Raw genomic sequence first — 21,371 nt, 5'->3', positions numbered from 1 at the left:
ACCAAAACCATTATGTCAGACACCGATAAAAATTTAATTTCATTGAATTGGATAAAAGTTGGAGCTTCGCTGTAATATAGTTTCGAACTCAATATAATATTTAGTGGATATCGCCGAACGGACAATGGAATGAAATGAAAGGGATGCAAATGGTTTGATTTGACCCAACTTTATATGCGTCACCTCTCACTTTTATTCATGCCAATGCATGCATGTACCGTCCATTTCCAGGGGCTGAGAATTAAAAAGAGCATTAATTATAATGGTGAACATTAAAATTCCCCACTCCAATCATGCCACACTGTACCTTAGTTAGTTTTCGAGGGTTGAGATGATGCTCTGTCGAGTGTAAATATAGTTTTTGGATCAGTGAACGGATTTGTCGATGCTGCCCATGGAATAGTACCTCATGGGCAGTGTGAACTGTGGAGACTTTTCATTGACTAAAATCATGTGGGCCTCACATAAAATCATGTGAGGCCACATGATGTGGCCAATGAGAGGCTTCAATGCTGCACATTAGGTACTATCCAATGTGTAGTATCGACAGTTCCAAACGTCACATGTTTATAAAAGTCTCGACTCCATTCATGCCACATTGCACTTTAGTTTCAGAGGATTGAGACTATGCTCCACCGATATAAGCACATCATTGGCTCACTGAGTTTCACATAAAAAGATGTAGGGCTCACAGTGCTCCAAGGATTGTGCTACTGGTAGAGTAGATCTTTAAGTGCAGCATAGTTACATCCAGTTTCAGATATGCTATAAGAGTGAGATTAACATTTATCCATATACGTGAAATTCATCAATTTATTAGAGTGCCTATATCTATGATTTTTTTTTTTGAGAATAACCCATATCTATGATTAATACACGATTAATACACTGTTAGATAGTGCATTTTTAAATTTCTTTTAAGAAAACATAGTATTATTAATTATTCGGTTGCACCCAAATAAATAAATTATTATCCAAAATATTTAGTTAGTATCTATATTTAATAATATTTCTTCTATTTCTCATTAATATATAAGTATCGTTAGTTCCAATATTTTTTTATATATGATTAAATTGCTAGTTTTTTTTAGAATAAATAACTCATTGAATAAAGATAAAACAAGACATTTTATTTGACTGATTGAGAATAACAATAATTCATATTTGGGACTGATATATAGAGAAGTAGTCACATTGAGAAATACTTTTTTTTTTTTTTTGAGAGAAAATAAATATTTTCTATCATATACATAATTAGATTTGGGGGGTTTTAGTTTAACCCAATTCATGGAATAATACGAGATAATTAATAATAATAATAATAATCATAATAATAATAATAATAATGAAAAGCGAGCTAGTATGAAACCCTAGGAAAAGGTTTTAGAAATTCATTTGTAATCATTTAAATCAAATAAATTATTAAAACAAATTTGCAAGTAATGAGATTATCTTTAGATAGTGATCCGAGTCCGACAAAGCCGTGGGGAGGATGGGACCGCAGAATTTAATGATTTCACCATCACACTAATGTGTCATTTGTAGTGTATGTAACAAAAATACCAGTGGGGACTCTCAATATCATAATATATCCTGTTACATTTTTAGACAATGTTTTGGATGGTTCTTCTTTATATTGCATTAACACAAATACATAATGAATATTTTAAAAAAAAATTCCCAATTGCATGAAAACATATAAGAAAGAGATTTGTGCAGGTGTAATTAGTTATCAATGGCTATACCACAAGAAAGAAAGCCACCTTTAACTTTGAAGATGGCCCATTGCTTCGTTCGTATCTTCTTGGCTTATAAGGCCATCAATGGAGCAATAACTCGACGCCTCTGCAATATCAAAACCTAATGGCGCTCTTTAAATATTTTTTGCTTTCAAAGGTTTATCTACCAATTCATTTTTTTTAAAAAAATAAATATTACTTGATTTCGAAAAAAGCCAATCCATCCAAGCATTTAAGTCATGGCATATTGGCAACTATTCACTTGGTGGCATACAAACCCAAGAGGAAGTTGTGGTTGGAACTTTGCATTTTGTGGCTTCATAGCAAATTCTTTCGTAACATCTTCTTTGTACACTTGTTGTAAGGCAATATTCGTTTCGATCGGTTTATTTTGCTTTGTTGGGTATTCTTTATTTTTTAGGCTGCAAACGAGAGGAGCTCAACCATGCAACCAACACAAGCCATGTGTTGGTGTCTTGCAAGTGTCATTTGGATCAAACTACCCATATTCACAAATTTGGCTTTTCTCTTTATTTGTTTTTGATAAATTTATACTCACGTTTCTTGAGATTAGGTTGCTTGATAGTTTTGACTAGCAAATAGGGAGGAATAGCCAAGCAAAGTGTGGGCATACAAGTTATGTCATGTTAAAACCATTCCATTGAGCTAGCTAGCTAGCTTTCATCGGTTAGGCGTTGAAAAGTGCGAGTCTAGGAATTCCCTAGATGGTCAGGTCACTCAGGGGCAACGTGCAAGAAAGTACATAAAGTTATACTAAGGAAATAATTTTGAACAATTTTTACCATAATATATATCACTATTCACTAGAATTGGAATTTATTTTAACAAAATGTGGTTTATATAATATTCACGTCATTTGCATTATTTTTCTGAAATCAACAAAAAATTTCGCATCATAAAGTTGTTTATTTTGTACATCAATCATTAAAAACAAAATAATTCCAACTCTGAAAATCAGAATAAGAAGTGATATGATGTGATATTTTTACAGACCTTAGAGGTACAAAGTTTACTCATATGATGTATAGTCATACTGTCATACTCAAATACACATCACATGACACAAAACCAGCTGACTAATATCAGTAGGAAAAATTGACATTCTAATGGATATATCAAGGGAGTGTTTGCAATCACTTAAAAAAAGTGATTGTTAGCTTTTGGCTTAAAAAAATTATTTTTTGTGTGTTTTTTAAACCTAGATTATGTGTTAACTTATGCTTAACTTAATTGAAATCCAAAAACTAGTCATGTCGTGATTATGATTCTTCAAAAGTGATTCTAATAAGAATATCATTGTTAAAATCACCCTAATCACTTATTTATCAAACACTACCCAACTTTGATTTTTAGATTTTCACATTTATTTTCAAACACTACCAACTTTTGATTTTTCTTAACTTTTTTATAATCTATAAATTAATCACTTCTACAAAAGAACAATCTATTACAAACACTTCCTAAATGTATCGCCTAACATTGTAGAGAGAGGGAGGGAGGGGGGTGGTTGTTTGGGCCTTGTGGTGGGCGTGGGGGGATGAGATGGTACGTACTCAAAAGTTCAGGTATTGTTCTCACAAGAAAAAAAAATGGTTCAGATATTGTACACCTTTAAGTTTCAAGCTCATTTTAAAAATACATATATATATATATATATATATAGTGGCCATGTCTTCCGCAAAATCAATACACCAATCTTCTCCTCCTTTAAAGAGTAAGATAAGATATCAAAAAAATAATCAGATGTTTTGAGTTCCATCTCTTGCAGTTGAACAATGAGATCTCTAAGCAGTCGACAACACGAAAACTTTCAGCCCCTCAAAGCATATCTTCACAACGTTTTCAGTCAGGCCAAAATCATTCACTGGATATACAGTGTAATACAGGTCCAGTTGAGATTTTTATCGAATTTAGTCATTTACAATCTAATTATCCTGATGCACAAATGGCACCTGCAGAACAGTAAATAACGGAGTCAATCACTACAAATTTGATCTGGTGCATACAAGTATGGGGTATCATTTGTTACTCCGCATGCAATAGAAACACTACCCCATTATAGGAGAATAACATGACCAGACGACCACAATGATGGCTAAAAGACAAGGAGACATTTAGTATAGTTTTTAGCGATTTGGAAAATGTAATCAATAACTGACTTGGGGAATGTCTTGAAAGTTTTTTTTTTCCAGAAGGGGTATTTTCTGGTGAGTTCTCCAATTTTTAATAGTTCTGGGGTTATAAATTTGAAAATATTGAATCAACATTAATCAACTCCACCAAAAAAAAAAAGTGTAATGAAAATAGAAATGAGTGAGGCCGTAGTATAGTGAAACCTGATGACCGGGATGAGCAGCAGAATTTCCCTTCGTCAACATGATTCACATCAAGCCCAATGAACCATGATCCAATAGTTATATCATCGTGGGCGTAAGTATGAAGGATCAATCTGCAGAAATCGAAGATAATAAACAACCACCAAACACTACAATTAATAAGAAATGAAGAAATGTCATAAACAAGGATTGAGTAATGACACTAAAGAACTTTACTGGTTGATTGAAATAAACCGAGCCAACGCTTGCGAAATAGCAACTACTTCACCAGATGCATGCTGAAAGTATCTGCTTTTCAAATTAAATTGAAAGTTTACAAGAGTGGTTGCATGACAAAAGTGAAGCTGGAAAATCCCATTACTCACGATTTGCCATCCCCAAATTTCCACCAGTCAGGTTCATACCATTTGTGCTTCCTGTCCATCCAGGACAAATATATAATCAGCAGAACTTTCAAGATATTATCCAGATTCCTCATTTAAAGAGTATTACAATCAAGGGATCAAATGAACTCACGGCAAAGAAAAAACTTCTCCTGACTTCATACATCCAATGTAGACACGATGTTTATCCAAATGACTTGCAAGCACAGCTCCAAGTGCATCTGTACGAAATGAAATTACAATGTGCCAATAGAAGCACCAATTCAAAACTTTGCACGGTTCTTTGCAATATGGAGCAAGTAAAGGGGAGTGGCTAAAATAAGAGCTGTTCCTAGTGGCTAAAATAAGAGCTGTTCCTAATGCTCCAGTGAGGTGCTTGCAAGTTCAGGAATCAACAGGTGCATGAATTGCAAGCTAACAAATCTATCAGCATATCAAAAGATTCAGGTAAATGCATGGTTCTGATTCAATTGTTTTATAGATTCATTCAAAGGAGTTTTCCATGTTGGGTGAAATGGCAATTCTTTCACAAATCTACAATGATTAAAAAAATGTCTCAAGACTCTCAACTAGGAAAATACAAGATGAGTTTATTGATTCAACGGATGTTTCCAAAACATCAAGCAAAAAGCAAAAAACTCACAAGTTAAAAGGTCAATGAACAATACCAATATCGAGATAAACATCATCATTGATCTTAGCATAGAACTCAGCATCCCAGTGCTCCACAGCATGAATGAGGAACAACTTCGTCTTCTTTGCTTTCTCGTCAAGAGATTCCACATGATTGCCCTGAGAAGAAAGATTCAAATATTTAACAATATGTGAGCCTTCAAACATCTAAACAAATCTATATTAAATAGTAGTGTGATCCAATACAACATATATAGTAGTTCATCGAGATACATCAGCATTTAGCTTAAAAGATCACTTCCTTAAACAAAACTTTTTCATGTGATATTTTAAGCAAAAGCTCAAGTAGTTTTTATGTTGGCCTATAACAGTTAAAAAGTACTGCTTCAATTTTAAAAGCATGATCAAGCTAAAGCTCTAAAAGCTAAAATTTTTGGCTTCTTGATTTCAGTTTCCAAAAGTGCTATTCAAATTAAAAGCGCTCGATCAAACATCATATTTTCTTTTTTGAAAAAGCTTCTCTAACCAAATGCGTTCCTTATATATAGTTACACAAACACAGAAAAAAGGGGCACAGCCGTACATGCACGCATTATGAGTTAGAGTCATCTAAAAAGAGTGGGGGAAAGGACAAGGCAGGTAAGTTATATTGAGATAAGCTATATATGTTTGAGAAATGGAAATGGGAAAAAAAGAAAGAGAGAAAAAAAGGGGAATCTTGAAAGGAAAAACAAGATTGATCCAAGAAATAAGCTAGGAAAGGAAATTGAGAAAGGAAACTTCCTAAAGACATGAAAAGGAAATGCTTTTTCGTATGTGAGAGATGGAGCTTCCATAAAAAGCCATTCACACAACACAAATGCAAGACCAGGGGCACGACCCTAGGTAGAAATTGAAAACCATTTCACTGAAAATCAATTATCCCAACAAAACAATTCCAGAAATGGTTAGTGTCTTAGTGAAATACGACGCCAAGTACGTTTTCTTGTAGTAAAAAATGTTTTATGACCAATTCAAATCAGAACAGGAAACTCAAACATACAAGAATTATGAAGTCGTCTGTCTGTCTATTTTCATTTTCGATCTCCCTTTCTGAATTATCTCCATGATTTGAACTGCACTGACAAGTAAAACCAATTAATTTCAGCACTCTAAGGAACCCTTCTACAATTTTAATCAGCATCATATGAACCTCCTTCCTAATACAAATCTTATGACGATGCCTTTTTCTTCCTCCAATGTCTTGAGAGCAGCACCTGCATTGAATGAATTTTAAATTACCAAGTCCCGTGAATCAACTTTAGAAAATAAAAAATAATCTATAAAACAACAGAATTTTGGTAAAGGTGTTATTGGAGTGTAATATAGTCATGTCCATTTCACAGGGAGACCACACCCCCACCCCACTTGAACACGCCCCTAAGCTGAACTTTTGAGAGAAATAAGAAGCATATCACTGGACAACAAGGTGACATGAACTTGTTTATCCAGTGATATATACCAGGAAAAAATTCCGAATTTTAGAACAGGTGCTATGCTACGACTTACCAGTAGGCATCCAGGCCTTACGAATTGCATCTCTGTTGTTCTTGCGTCCAAAAGTTGTAACAATCCCTATCACAGCCAAAAGCTTTTTCTTCTCATTAGTTTCGCTGTTTTCTGAGAGATGCTTAGGCACAAATCCTTCCTGCCTAGCTTTCTCAAGCTCCTCATGGAGAGCAGCTAGTGTCTTCTGTTTTTCCTGACAAGCAAATCTAATTCACCCATGCAAACACATCCACATAAACATGCAGTAGACAGATAAACTTAAACTACCTGCAAGCAATTATCTTTAATGTATCATCCACAGAAACAGAAGATTTTTCCTGACATAAAAACACAAAAGGATGTCATCGAGTTTCAGCTGGAAAAATCACCTAAACAAGAAACAGATGTAACGCAATTAGTCGAACAATAGAAAGAAACAGGACAGTTCTCAAATTGGCCAAGAGCAACAGGTATATGATTTATCGATCATTTTCTTTTCTCTCAGTATTAGCATCCAGTGTGTGGTAATACTAAAGCAATCTACAAGTTCAGAGATTCCGTTATTCTTATTAAGGATGAGTCCTATAGCCCCGTCACTTCATAGTGCTGGAAAATATAAACTTGGCCATAAAATACTCAAAGCTCACTCCAATTAATTCAATTGTAAGATCTAGCGAACCGGTAAAAAAAGGACATTAAAAAATCAAAGATAATTACAGCAGAAAAGCACGCAATTTACCAGGCCGGTTCTTTTATCGAGCTGGTTAATCAAATAAACTCTGCTCTCGGAATCCTGCCACAACCTATAACATCAGATCGACACAAACAATTGGAGCATTAAAAAATGAATGAAATGCAAAATGAATGGGTTGGAATAAAGCACTTACCGTCCGGCCAAATACAATGCTGCCATGGTCGCAAACATTGAGAGCATTAAGAAGGAAATTCGACTCCCGAAGGACGACACCGAAGAGGATAACCGTTGGTTAGATCCACGGCCACCCATAGCCTCGACGGCGTCGTTTCCTAAGATCAGGAGCACCAAGCGGCTGCTGATATTTTTTCCCCTCCTATTCCTTTTTTGTATGCCAAGTCATGAGCTTTGTTGCGTGAATTGAGAGTTTCAGCTCTCTCTGCGTAGACTCGATTAGATTAAGTTGAATTACATTGAACTAGTGTATTAGTCGATATTTGTCTAGTGCGCATCGAAACACAATGAATATAGAATCCCTCATGGTAAATAAACCGTTAAAAGTTCATGTGATAAGCGGTATCGATTCCAATGTCCTAAACACAATTAAAAGCTATTTTTAATAAGTGAGATCAAACATGAAAAAAAAAAATAAGCTTTTTGTGAGAGTGCATACTTGGAAAAAAAAAAAAAAAGACTTTTGTGTGACACTTTCCCGGTCTGACCCGAGTTAAGAAAAAAATATTTCAATTTATTAGTTGTAACAAATTTGTGTAAAGATGTAATGGGGCAAAATCCCGGTTCAATCCTAAATGTTTGGATACATTCCCGGTTTAGTCCTAAATGTTTGGACGTTCCCGGTTTGGTGCGAAATATTTCTCAAAAGTTCCCGGTTCAGTCCTAAATATTTATACGTTCCCGGTTTGGTCCTAAATGTTTCCCAAAAGTTCCCGATTCAGTCCTAAATATTTTTACATTGCCTATTTCATGCCAAATATTTCTCAAAAGTTCTCAGTTTGATCATTTCATCTATTTGTGTGTTAAAATTAACACCGCGTAGTGTTATATAATTTATGATTGAGTTTTATATTATTTATTATATATTTAACATTAAACAAGTTGTAAATAAAATACAAATTTATTAGAGTTTTTATCCAAATTTAAATCAATTTTACACAATGTTCAAAATAAAAATATTAAATTCATGATGCTAAAAAATAAAAACTTAAATAAAATAAACAAAACTTGAGGAATTAAAATTTAATGATGTTGTTTCACATTTTTATTAATTTTGTTATATTCTCTTCATGATGGTTGCACATTTTAAAAAAAAATTGGAGGTTGGAAAAAGATATATATCTTTTTAAAACTCTTTTTATAATTTAAAAAATTAGTATTTGAGAAAAATTTACTATTAAATAAAACTTAATTTCATATCACTACTTCAACGGTGGTCAAATAATTCATTATATTTTCTCAATTGTTAAGCATAAATATTCTTCTCTTGAAATTTATTTTGAAATTTTCAAATATTTTGTGAAATAAGTAATACTAGTTATTTGTTAAAATATTTGTTTATTTGTTTGTGATTGATAATGTTTTTAACTATAAGATTGCACGGTTCAATTATTTTTTTATTCTATAATTTTATTTTGTATAATTTATATTATATTTTTATTTAAAATTTATTATTATTATTATTATTATTAGATTTTATTTTATTTAACTTTGTCTTTTGTTTGTAAGTTTTTTTTTATTAGAATGACCAAATCGAAAACTTTTGGAAAATATTTAGGATGAAATCTTGAACGTAAAATATTTAGGACTGAACTGGAAACTTTTTAAAATATTTGGGATCAAACCGAAAACATAAAAATATTTAGGACTGAACCGGGATTTTTTCCAGATGTGATGTATTAGGCATAAATGCTTGGGTTACAATTTCTTTTCAAATACAAGTTAACAAACGAGCTGAATGAGTTGGGCCATTTCTTTGCTGACCCAAAACAGAACGGGCTTTGTTGGGTTAAAACCCAAAATAACTGTGCTTGACTGCTTTCTCGGAGTAGCCCACGATCTGGACGTATACATAACATTATAACATGCGGGTGTGTGCAATTTATGTACATGTTGAAGAACATATAATATCAACTGTCATTGCCTTTAAATAAAATTAAAAAAAAACTGTCAAAATCCAAACTGATTTTGGAGTTATAAACTGATTATAAGTTACAAATAGTTCTAACAAGACATTTGTCTGAACTTATATAACTCTTATAAAGCAAGTCAATTCTCGTCTCCCAACTGAAAAACGATTTTGTTGAAAATGTGTTTTTGATTCGAATCAATATATAGTTATTTCGTGAAAATACATTTTACATCGAATCAAACATATTAACAATATGTAGTTGACAATCCACTTTCATATAAATTATGTGTGTTAAAGCGCGCGATTTTATTTCGAATAACTGAATTGTTAATTAATTTGTTGAAGGATTGGATTTATTATTATTAATTGACAAAAAAAAAAGGTTGGAAGAATATAAATCAAAGACAGTGAAAAGACATATATTGGTTTCTAAATGTAAGTTCAAGTTTGATCCTCATTAAAAAATTGCTAAATTTGGATGATTATTAACCTTTCATGATATAGCTTTATTTGTAGAGCAATATCTCAATGTCACGACATTTATAATATGATGATCATGATTTGATTCTTGAATAGTCAAAAGTTAAGTGATGTCCCTTCATGTTCTTGATTTGGGACCAACATCGAATAAAGTTTGGATTTCGTCAAAATTTTAACTAAAAAATAATTAAATTTTAGGTTTTAGTTAAATTTAGCTATGTTTAGTAAACATTTGAAGATGTATCGATTTCCAAGCTAGTTCTTCTTTTTTCGTTCTTTCTTTTTTTTTTTAAAAAAAAAACTAGTTCTAGTTAGCTAAAAACACGATTCTGATATTTCCCTAACATCCATATATTTTCTGTTTATTTTTTGACAAATAAATATTTTCTGTTTCCGGAACACACATAAAAATAAAATTAAATTAAAAGTAAATAAAGAATGGTAAAAATGTAAAAGTGACAAAATTTTTTTTGCTAGTTTCACAGTTATTCTTTATATGTTTGGTTCTATTATTGGGTTGATGAGATGTTTACTTCTAATGAACCAATTTTCTTATTATCGATATTCAGTCATGCTAAATATTTTTGGAACGTTTCCACAAATTGGATTGCTAAAATATGTCATTTTTTTGGTGAATTTATATGGGAGGAAATATTTTAATTTAAATAATGAGTGAATAATTATAAAATTTAAGAATATTATGACCCCGTTTGGTTTCAAAAACCATATCAAAAAGTGCTTTTTGTTAACAAGGTATTTTGGTGACCATTTAAGTGCTTAAAAAAACATTTTTTAAGTCAAAATTAGAGCTTTTTTAAAAGCTAAAAATTATAGCTTAAAAAAGCATTTTTTTAAAAAAATATCTATCAAATCCAAACGGGTCCTATGTACATGCATGAATTAAAAACAAGATAATAATATAAATATTTTTCAAAATGGAAAATCAAAGTAATAAGAGTGGAATGAAAATACATTTATAGATTAAAAATAATACATACGTATATACACATTATGTATGTATGTATCATATATGCTTTGTTAATCTTTCTTGAGAATGAAATATTCCCGAAAAATATAAACAAACATCGTGTCTATTTTCATGCTTATTCAAAGACAAAAAGAATTAATTTAAATCCGACATAAAGAATATAATGGTATTTATTATTTTATTTGTGATGCCACGGCTACTGCGCGCTTTAGAACTTAATAGAGATGAGGTTTATCTTTCACGATTGTACTTAAATAACATGATGATAGCTAAAGTACTGAACCCTACACTTTTAAATTAATTAATAATATAAACTAATTAATTTTTCAGAATATTAATGTTCATATTCTTTACCACTCAATTCTCACAATGCGGAACAATCCCTTAATAATCAATTGATATTAAATTTTCAATAAAGCTATTCAAATGTGACCATAAATGATAATCTATACGTAATTGTTGTTCATTTTTATTTTTTGACACAATAAATTTATTTGTGTTAATTTATTTTTTGCTGCACTGTGTTGTCGTTGGTGTTGTAACACTGCAGACAACACCGACTCTTGATTTTATCCTACAATTGCAATACAATTTCTGTTAAGTGGAATATTATTCAATTTTTTGTGAATGAATAGGATGTAAAAGTTAGCGAATCAAAATCAAATTTTGAAAAGTTAATGGACCAGAACAAAAAAAATAGACAAGTTAATGGACAAAAAAATAATTTTCAAAAAAAAAACTGAATACATATATATTCTATTATAATAGTTGATCATACTAAACTAACTACTTTTGAGGACACCAAAATACATTATTCCATAATTATCCTTCAAGTCCACTATTTCACTAAACCTCCCACTCACTCCATTTTTTGCTTTAAAAAAATATATAAATATAAAAAAAACTTATATTTTACTCACGCAAGACGTGTGTATTTTTCACTAGTTATTATTAAGTTTGAGACATAAATAATAACTACTTTTGGTAGGTTATGTCATACCAATTTTTGTCTCCAAAATACCCTTATCCCAAAAATTACGATAATTTTTTTTGAATAAAATAAATAATAATGAATTAATAATAAAATAAACATAACATTAAATATGAATTACTCAAATCTTATTTTATTTCAGATAAAAATTTGTCATGCACAAATATAAGACTATATTTTAGATAGAAATTTAATTTGTGTGCACGCATCGCGTGCATATATACGTTTACAAGTTTTTATTATATCATTTGAAAACTACTCTTGATCATGTATATTTGGCTGTTTGTGATTTTTTGTTTTCTATATTACCAAATTTCAGTTTAATTTTGTTATCTTTGATCTTTTAATCTATAATTTTAGTATTTTTTTTCAATGTGGTGTCAATTACGTGGACTGTATATTTGATTGAAATTAATAAAAAAAAAATTGAAAAATACATTATTGAAATTAAAATTGACCAATATAGAAAACAAAAATCATAAATTATATATACAAGACCAAAATTACAAATTTCTCTTACTATTAGTCCTCTTATACAACCGTCCGCACAAGACTTATTATTATTATTATTTTGAAGTAAGAAGTTGCTTTGTGGAAATTAAAACAAAAAATGGTAATACATGAGAGAGGACTAGGCAATACGTATATCTCTCAACTAAATCAAACACACCACATGCATTTTGGAATCACGTCCAGTATTTGGCAAAATCATACTTAATTAAACAGGTGTTCTGATAACTAATTCAATTAAATGTGATAATATATTAAAATTATATAATTTGATGAAACGACTTCATGATTGTAATTAAAGTAGCATACAACTTTAATTATTAGAAAAGCCCACGTACGTCCAATGTCCAAAATTTGTGAATTGAATATGAAAAAGAAATAAAGAAAAGAAGAAGTTGATAAAGCAAATCGGGGTCAGCAGGTCATTTCGAGACAAACCATTCGTCCACTCCGCACACTGCACCACCATCCAATGTCCAAAATCTGCGTGAAAAATTCATGTTAGTTTTAGGATAATATTTTAAAAATGTATCGGTTAACACAGTGTTTTCATAATCGGACCTTTGATCGAACCGATTTACCTAAAAAAACGGTCCAACCGGTCGGACTGTTTTAACCGAACGATCGAACTAAAAAACCGTTTATATAATTTAATATAATAAATAATATATTTTGAATTTTAAAAATTCCAAAATTATATAAAATAGGCAAAAATATATATATATATATATATATAACATAGTTTGAAAGCTAAATAAATATGTAAATATATTCAAAATATCAATTATAGTTATAAATTATTTAAATAATAAATTAAAAATAATAATAATTATTAAAATAATTTTTTAAATGAAATAAAAATTCTAAATAATAATGTGTATTTATATATAAAAATATTAAATATATAATTTAAAATTTTAAAAATAAAAAATTTTAAATTTTTAAAAAATAAAAAAACTCGAAAAACCGGTTCATGGCTGGTCCAATCGGTTTTGACCGGTTTGACCGGTTTTTCGGTTCTTGGAGTTGTTTCGGACCGGAGAACCGACCGGTTCTCGGTCGAAGAGGTTGAACCGGCCAGTTCGATCCGGTTTCAAAAACATTGTATTAACATTTATTTTTTCGTGAGAAAATTTAGATCTCACGTATATTCATAAATATCTCTATATTTTTTAACAATGTTTAAGGACAACATCTCATGCGAAAAGTATTACGTCGTATTTAATACGTTCTAAGAATGAGGTTGATGAGGTTTATTAGAACAAGGTTAATGATGTTAATTCATTGTGTTGAGAGTTTTGATTCATTCTATCTTTATTGTGCGTTTGTTGGATTAAATATGTGCTGCCAAGTGTTTGTTATAAGATTGATGAGATCCGTTTCTTACTGTGAAATTTTTTTTATGTCTTAGCAAGTGTTTGTTATGAGGTTGATGTGATACTAATACTAAATGTATACTATTTTAAAGTGATTTAGTTTTAAAAGTTAAAAAATAGCTCAATTTTTCTTCTCCAGGAATTGTCTTGCTTTATGGGGCGCTTGATGCAGAATCTTCAAACTATACACTAGTGAAGGGGATCGGTTAACTCGTGCCCGAAAACGCAGCGAAAATATAAAATTTTTAACAAAAGAGATCTGAGCACTTGTGTAGTATTCAAAACATAAACAATCATAGGGTGTTTAGAATTTTACCTATCAATCTCAAAGATTGATTTATGGCTCCAACCAAGTTGATAAACAACTAGGCTCTTGAAACGGTAGATACAATCTACAAGCTTTCAAGAGCACTCCTTGCTCAAAATGGATTCAATACTTCGAGCCTCCGAATTAGGTCCACGACTAGACGATCTAGATCCGCTCTAAATATGCACTAGAATATTTAGAGAATTTTGCATTGAGATTTCTTTTATTTCTCCCTCAAAAATGAAAAGAAAACTTGGAGAATTTCTTGGCACAAGGTTCGGCCACTTCAAGGTGTTGGAATAGAATATTTTTGTGTATGTGTGTATATTATATTATCTTGGTCAAAGCACACAAGAGGTCGTGCATTGGAAGTGCAAAACATGCATGGAAATTGTGCCACTCAACACAACCCTTCATATTCCATCATACACACACACATACATATATATATATATACACGTTTATATATACATATAATATATATATATATATATATATATATATTTAAATGGTATTTGAACTTATTTTAATTAATTATTAAACCTAAACTCATTTAAGTTTAATCAATTAATTAAATTCAACTTGAACTCATTCAAGTACACTAGTAACAATAATTATATAACACTATTTTATTTGAGCTCTACTAGACTCAATAGTGTTTAATTATTTGTACATTAAAATGACTACTAGTGTTAAATTAATTCAACACTTGAATTAATTAACTAAGTTCAAAATAATAGTTTAAAAAATCACCATTTTCATAAACTAATTATTTTAAGTCAACTTTTAATCTTGGAACACATTCACAAATTAAAAGTTACTTATTCCATTCATTCTCCAATTTAGAAGTCAAACTTCTAATTTATTTTACTTATAAACTCCTTTATAAGTTGTTCAACACATTGAATTTATTTTAATCTCAACGGGATCTAGAAAGCTAGTACTTGTGTGACCCTCAATGGTTCACTGATACAACTAGCAGTGAGTTTACATATCCATGTGATTCGGGATCAACAAGTCCCTTATATGAGCATACCCTATATAGCTCCATTCTTATTGATCAACTCATTGATAATAAGAACGTTAGAAAACTCAAGTCTGATAGTACCCAACCAGTCATGTGAAACGTCTAGCAGCATCGCTTACATGACTCCCTAGGTATCAAATGATAGTGCCTGCAAGAACCAATCAATTATGGTTAGCATACAGTACGGTCCCTTCAACTCATATATCTCGACCGATTCGACAACCATTGGTTTATCGAGAGTTGTCATTGAATCGATAACTATGTGTCATGCCGTAGTTGCATCGAAGGTGTAATTCAAGAAACCCCTTTCTTAATTATCACCTACTCTGATCAAAGATTTCAAGCTATGTATGCATGAGATTACATAGGATATCCATACCCGTAGGTAAGCGGTGAATCCCCGACTACAATGCATTGACTCCTATATGTTTCGTCACAACACCCAACATTGCCACCTGATGACCCCAGATGAGTCGGTAAACAAGTCAAAGTGAAGCACTAGCATATAGAGTCTCCATGTTGTCCCGGGTCATAAGGACTAATGGTGTACAACCATAAACTAGGACTTCTCCACTCGATAAGTGATAACCACTTGGAAAGTCCTTTAGGGAGGGTTGTTCAGTGCACTCTACAAGGAGCATCTATTTGCATGCTTGGACATCTTCATGTCCCCTACCAATGAAACATGATACTCACATCGCAAATACTAGTCTCAAGCTCGAGCGGCCTTTATCTTTCTTTATGGCGGCTAAATCGACTAGGAACAGTTTAGAATATACAGTATTTCAAATATGAGTTTCATGATAGTCATCACATGACTATCTCATATTCTTTATACTATTTGTATATTCAAGGGTTTTATCTATGCAGCTAGCATGGGTATATAGATAAAGATTTGCCAAATTAAATAATGTGAAATATTATTAAAATAAATATTGTCATACAAGAGTTCTCACAAGGACCATCGGCCAACACATTGGCTCGATAGGCACCTACTCTAACAATCTCCCACTTGCACTAGAGCCAACTACCCATATTCTTCAAACCCATTGATTCGCGATGCTTTTCGAACAATGGTCCTGGTAAAGGCTTAGTTAGTGGATCAGCAACATTATCTGCGGAGGCGACTGTCTAACAAGACATCTCCTCGTTCCATAATTTCCCTGGTGATGTGGTATTTTCTCAGTACATGTTTGGATTTCTAATGAGACCTTGGTTCTTTTGCCTGAGCGAACGACACCAGTGTTGTCGCAGTACACCGGGACTGGATCAACTCCATTAGGAATAACGCCCAACTCTTGGACGAAATTCCTAATCCAAACAGCTTCCTTTGCAGCATCTGATGCAGCAATATATTCTGCCTCAGTGGTTGAATCCGCAGTGCTATTTTGCTTGGAACTCTTCCAACAAACAGCAGAACCATTGAGCATGAATATAAAACCGAAAGTTGACTTCGAATCGTCAACATCGCTTTGGAAGCTAGAGTCGGTATAGCCTTCCAATTTTAGTTCTCCACCCCCATAAACCAAGAACAGATTCTTAGTCCTTCTCAAATACTTGAGAATGTCTTTCACATCTTTCCAGTGTGGAAGATCAGGGTTCGATTGATATCTACTTGTAACACTTAGTGCAAAAGCCACGTTAGGACGTGTATATATCATCGCATACATAATATTACCAATTGCAGATGCATATGAAATGCGTGTCATCGTCTCTATCTCTGCATCATTCTTGGGAGATATGGACTTGGATAGAGACATGCCATGACACATTGGTAGATTTCCTCTCTTATCCTCATCCATCGAGAACCTCTTCACGATGGTATCAATGTATGTGGACTGGGTGAGACCAAGCAATCTTTTCGATCTATCCCGATAGATTTGTATTCCCAATACAAAATATGTTTCACCCAAGTCCTTCATCGAGAACTTACTCGATAACCATACTTAAGTTGATTGCAAAATTCCTACATCATTCCCAATGAGTAGAATGTCATCAACATAAAGTACCAGAAATATCACAGCACTCCCACTGACCTTCTTATATACACATGGTTCCTCAGGATTCTTAGTAAACCCAAACTCTTTGATTGTACCATCAAATCTGAAGTTCCAGCTCCTAGATGCCTGTTTGAGACCATAAATAGATCTCTGAAGTTTGCATACTTTATGCTTACTTCCGATAGATGTGAACCCTTCAGATTGAGACATGTAAATTTCTTTCTTAATATCCCCATTAAGAAAAGCTGTCTTCACATCCATCTGCCATATTTCATAGTCATACCATGCGGCAATTACTAGCATAATCCTTATAGACTTGAACATTGCGACTAGAGAAAAAGTTTCTTCAAAGTCAACTCCTTGCCTTTGAGTATAACCTTTTGCTACCAATCGTGCCTTGAAGGTCACCACCTTCCCATCCGTCCCAAGTTTTCTCTTGTAAATCCATTTACACCCTATAGGAACAATTCCTTCAGTTGGATCCACAAGATTCCACACTTGGTTCGAATACATGGAATTCATCTCAGATTCCATAGCTTCAAGCCACTTGGATGAATCGGCATCAGACAATGCTTCCTTGAAGATCCTTGGATCACATCCATGGTCAGGCTCATCTTGGCCCTCTTCAAGAAGCAGACCATACCTCATAGGTGGTCTCGAGATCCTCTCGGATCTTCTAGGAACTTGTATCTTCTCTATTGGCTGTTCGGGTGTGGGTTCCACAATCGTGGGTGTCTTTCGAACTTCTTCGAGTTCTATTATCTCCCATTTTCTATCCAATAGAAATTCCTTCTCCAAGAAGGTTGCATTCCTAGAAACAAACACCTTTGTTTCTTTGGGATGATAGAAATAATATCCAACCGAATTCCTTGGATATTCCACGAAATAGCATAAAATGGATCGAGCATCCAATTTTTCTCCCACTGTCTGCTTCACATAAGCAGGGCACCCCCATATTCTAAGATAAGAATACTTTGGAGGCTTTCCCATCCATATCTCATATGGTGTCTTATCAACTGCCTTTGAATGGACATTATTCAACAACAGTGCCGCTGTTTCTAGCGCATATCCCCAAAAGGATTGCGGCAACTCCGTGAACCCCATCATAGACCGAACCATGTCCATCAAAGTCCGGTTACGACGTTCCGAAACACCATTCAACTGAGGTGTACCAGGAGGAGTCCACTACGAGAGAATCTCATTCTCCCTAAGATACTCTTGGAATTCAGTACTCAAGTACTCACCACCTCGATCAGATCGAAGTGCCTTGATGCTTCGTCCCAATTGTTTTTCTACTTCATTTTTGAATTGTTTGAACTTTTCAAAAGCTTCAGATTTGTATTTCATCAAATACACATACCCATAACTAGAGAAGCCATCGGTAAAGGTAATGAAGTAAGAATATCCGTGCTTAGTGGTGATGCTAAGTGGACCACACACATCTGTATGGATCAAATCCAACAGTCCCTTGGCTCGCTCCATATGGCTCTTAAAGGGAATTTTTGTCATCTTTCCTTTTAGACAGGGTTCACAAGTAGTAAGAGAATTAAATCAGACATATCAAACATGTCTTCTCCCACTAGCTTGTTCATCCTTTTAAAAGATATATGACCTAATCGAGCATGCCAAAAGTGTGTTGGATTCAGGGTATCTTGTTTTCTTTTGGATGTTGTTGATATCTCTTGGACATTATACATAGGAATATCTTTCAATTTTAAATTATAGATATCGTTTTCCAATTGTCCTGTACCAATTAAACATTCATTCTTGTAAATATTGCAAACACCTTTTCCAAATAAACAAGAATATCCATCTTTATCAAGCATAGAAATGGAAACAATGTTTTTCACCAAATCTGGTACAAACAAAACATCTCTCAAACATAATTTAAAATCATTGTCCAACAATAAATAAATATCTCCAATAGCTTTGGCTGCAACTCTTGCCCCATTGCTCATCCTCAAGAAGGTCTCACCTTCCCTGAGTCTCTTACTTCTTGCCATCAACTGTAAATTATTACAGAGATGTGAGCCACAGTCGGTATCCAATACCCAAGAAGAAGAGTTAAGTGAAATGTTCACTTCAATGTAGAACGTATCATTTCCTGAACTATTCTGGTCGAGATATTCCTTGCAGCTACACATATAATGTCCATGCCGAAGCAGGCGTGCTTGCTCATCAAAGAGCTCTTTAAGATGCAAATGAATGTCAGCAGCATTTTTAGCATCCTCAAAACGCCTCTGCAGTTTATCGGACATAGAACTCAGCATATAACACTTAGCTTTCAAGTCATGGTCACACCAATCCTTGAAAATCTGTAGCTCAGCAGGGCTACATCCAGTCGGAGCCTCAGCAGGGGGCGATTTTTTAAGTGCATATGCCATCCATTACGAGTTTAAGATAATTTTCATATTTCTTAGCCAATCGAGGTAATTTGGACCGGTCAGTAAATGTTTGTCGAGTATTGCAGACAACAGATTGCGAATTGATGACATTTTCAAAAACTTTGTACTAAAAAATAATAACAGATAAATGTCAATGACTATTTTAAAATATTTAATAAGATATAAAGTATGGACTTTAACTTTATAAATTTTTACTCCCACTGTTTTGACATTTTCACTACCCTCTAGTGAAAATGGGAAACTCCTTTCCTCAGTAGGTACATAAGGTCCAATTAGCCAATTACGATCCCGAATGGAAGACATGGAAATTATAAACTCCTTTAGCATTCGTCATGCATCCATTGTCGATGGAAGACATGGAAATTATAAACACATTTATAATTACCCTTTTCGGACTTGATATAAATTTTGAATCTAATTCAAAATGAGGGTTTTGTAATTTTGAAAAGGTCTCATCATTAATTTTAAAGATCGCCATGTTTGATCGTATGTTTGCCGGATTCATGCAACTTTGTTATTATAAAATAATAACGCACATACTCATTATTTATAACATATCATTCATATATTATAAACAATAAATCAATAAGGATGATCAATCGCCCCAAAACTATTCGGTTCGTGTGAGCCAAACACGGGCCTAGGTCCAATTCTTAGGGAATGCATGAGATGCAAATGCAACAATTACATAAGCTTCCAATATTTACATGTCTTGGATCTTCATAATTCATCATGGCCCACCATCTTCCAATCTTGAACATCCACTATGAAATATTTTACATTAAAATATCCATGGCAAATAGGGATACATCTTATGGGGTGGGAACGAGCCACAAACCAAGCCCACTTTATAATTTCATAATTATTACAATCATTCAACACAAAATATCTTAGCATACACCTAGAAAATTGGTCTTGGACTTTTGATCATCCTTCATGCACAATATCACATATCATACACCATCAATTAATTATCTCAATAATGAATTGATCAAATATTATATATCTTGGTCCAATCACTAACCACCACAATTATAAAATAAATTAACAAAATAAACAAACACATTTGTTTACTTTCAAATTAATTTATTTATAATTGAATTTCTTGTAAATCACAATTTACTATAAATAATCAAAGTCACATTTTAAGTATTTATTTTATGAGAAAAATCACATATTATAAAGTTTAATTTTTCATAAAAATCAACTATAATGTATTTAACAATTTAGGGCCTATAACACATGATATTCCAAAACACCTTTTGAAAAACTCAAGTCGTCATAGTCGTCACCAAAACTCCGTCGCCGGATTCCGGCCAATTTTTTTTTTTAATTAAAAAGTGGGCTGCCCCTAGGACCCTGGGCTGCCCGAAACCAAAAAAAAAATATTTTATAAAAACAGCCCCAAAATTGATAAATCTTGATTTTCTCATGCGGTTAAAAATTAACCTCAACATAATATCCAACAAATACTACACAAAAGAGTAACCTTGGCTCTGATAGCACTGAAGGGGATCGGTTAACTCGTGCCCGAAAACGCAGTGGAAATATAAAATTTTTAACAAAAGAGATCCGAGCACTTGTGTAGCATTCAAAACATAAACAACTATAGGGTGTTTAGAATTTTACCTATCAATCTCAAATATTGATTTATGGTTCCAACCAAGTTGATAAACAACTAGTGTAACACCCGGTATTTTTAATTACATAAATCCGCCTGCATAATTAGGATATTTAATTATTTAAATTTATGATTTATGGGTTAAATAATTATGTGAATTATTTATGCATGATTTAATTTTTTAAGC

At 32.7% G+C, this 21,371-nt stretch overlaps 1 protein-coding gene across 1 annotated transcript; it reads right to left on the bottom strand.

The window, feature by feature from the left end:
* Window positions 1–3,396: 3,396 nt before the first annotated feature.
* LOC140872777 (hydroxyproline O-galactosyltransferase HPGT1-like) lies at window positions 3,397–7,786 on the bottom strand. The gene is made up of 12 exons (XM_073275659.1): window positions 7,527–7,786; window positions 7,379–7,442; window positions 6,928–6,977; window positions 6,661–6,866; window positions 6,305–6,368; window positions 6,155–6,227; window positions 5,148–5,271; window positions 4,613–4,700; window positions 4,462–4,512; window positions 4,313–4,384; window positions 4,097–4,209; window positions 3,397–3,712 (listed from the first exon to the last, which is right to left on the bottom strand). The coding sequence occupies exons 1-12, from the start codon at window positions 7,643–7,645 to the stop codon at window positions 3,690–3,692; spliced, it is 1,047 nt and encodes a 348-aa protein (XP_073131760.1). The 5' UTR covers window positions 7,646–7,786; the 3' UTR covers window positions 3,397–3,689.
* Window positions 7,787–21,371: the final 13,585 nt, after the last annotated feature.

The sequence above is a fragment of the Henckelia pumila genome, unplaced genomic scaffold, assembly GCF_033568475.1.
Source record: "Henckelia pumila isolate YLH828 unplaced genomic scaffold, ASM3356847v2 CTG_477:::fragment_1, whole genome shotgun sequence".
NCBI classification, from domain to species: domain Eukaryota; kingdom Viridiplantae; phylum Streptophyta; class Magnoliopsida; order Lamiales; family Gesneriaceae; genus Henckelia; species Henckelia pumila.
Note: the sequence above shows the minus strand (reverse complement) of the source record. Positions and strands in the feature narration are given on the sequence as shown.

Bases quoted from the DNA above. Each gene is read 5' to 3' on its own strand.
- LOC140872777 (XM_073275659.1), bottom strand. From the start codon at position 7,645: ATGGGTGGCCGTGGATCTAACCAACGGTTATCCTCTTCGGTGTCGTCC. The intron at 6,978-7,378 runs GTAAATTGCGTG...TTTTTATGTCAG, and splicing joins TCGATAAAAGAACCGGCCTG to GAAAAATCTTCTGTTTCTGT. The intron at 4,385-4,461 runs GTGAGTAATGGG...TTTGAAAAGCAG, and splicing joins AAATTTGGGGATGGCAAATC to ATACTTTCAGCATGCATCTG.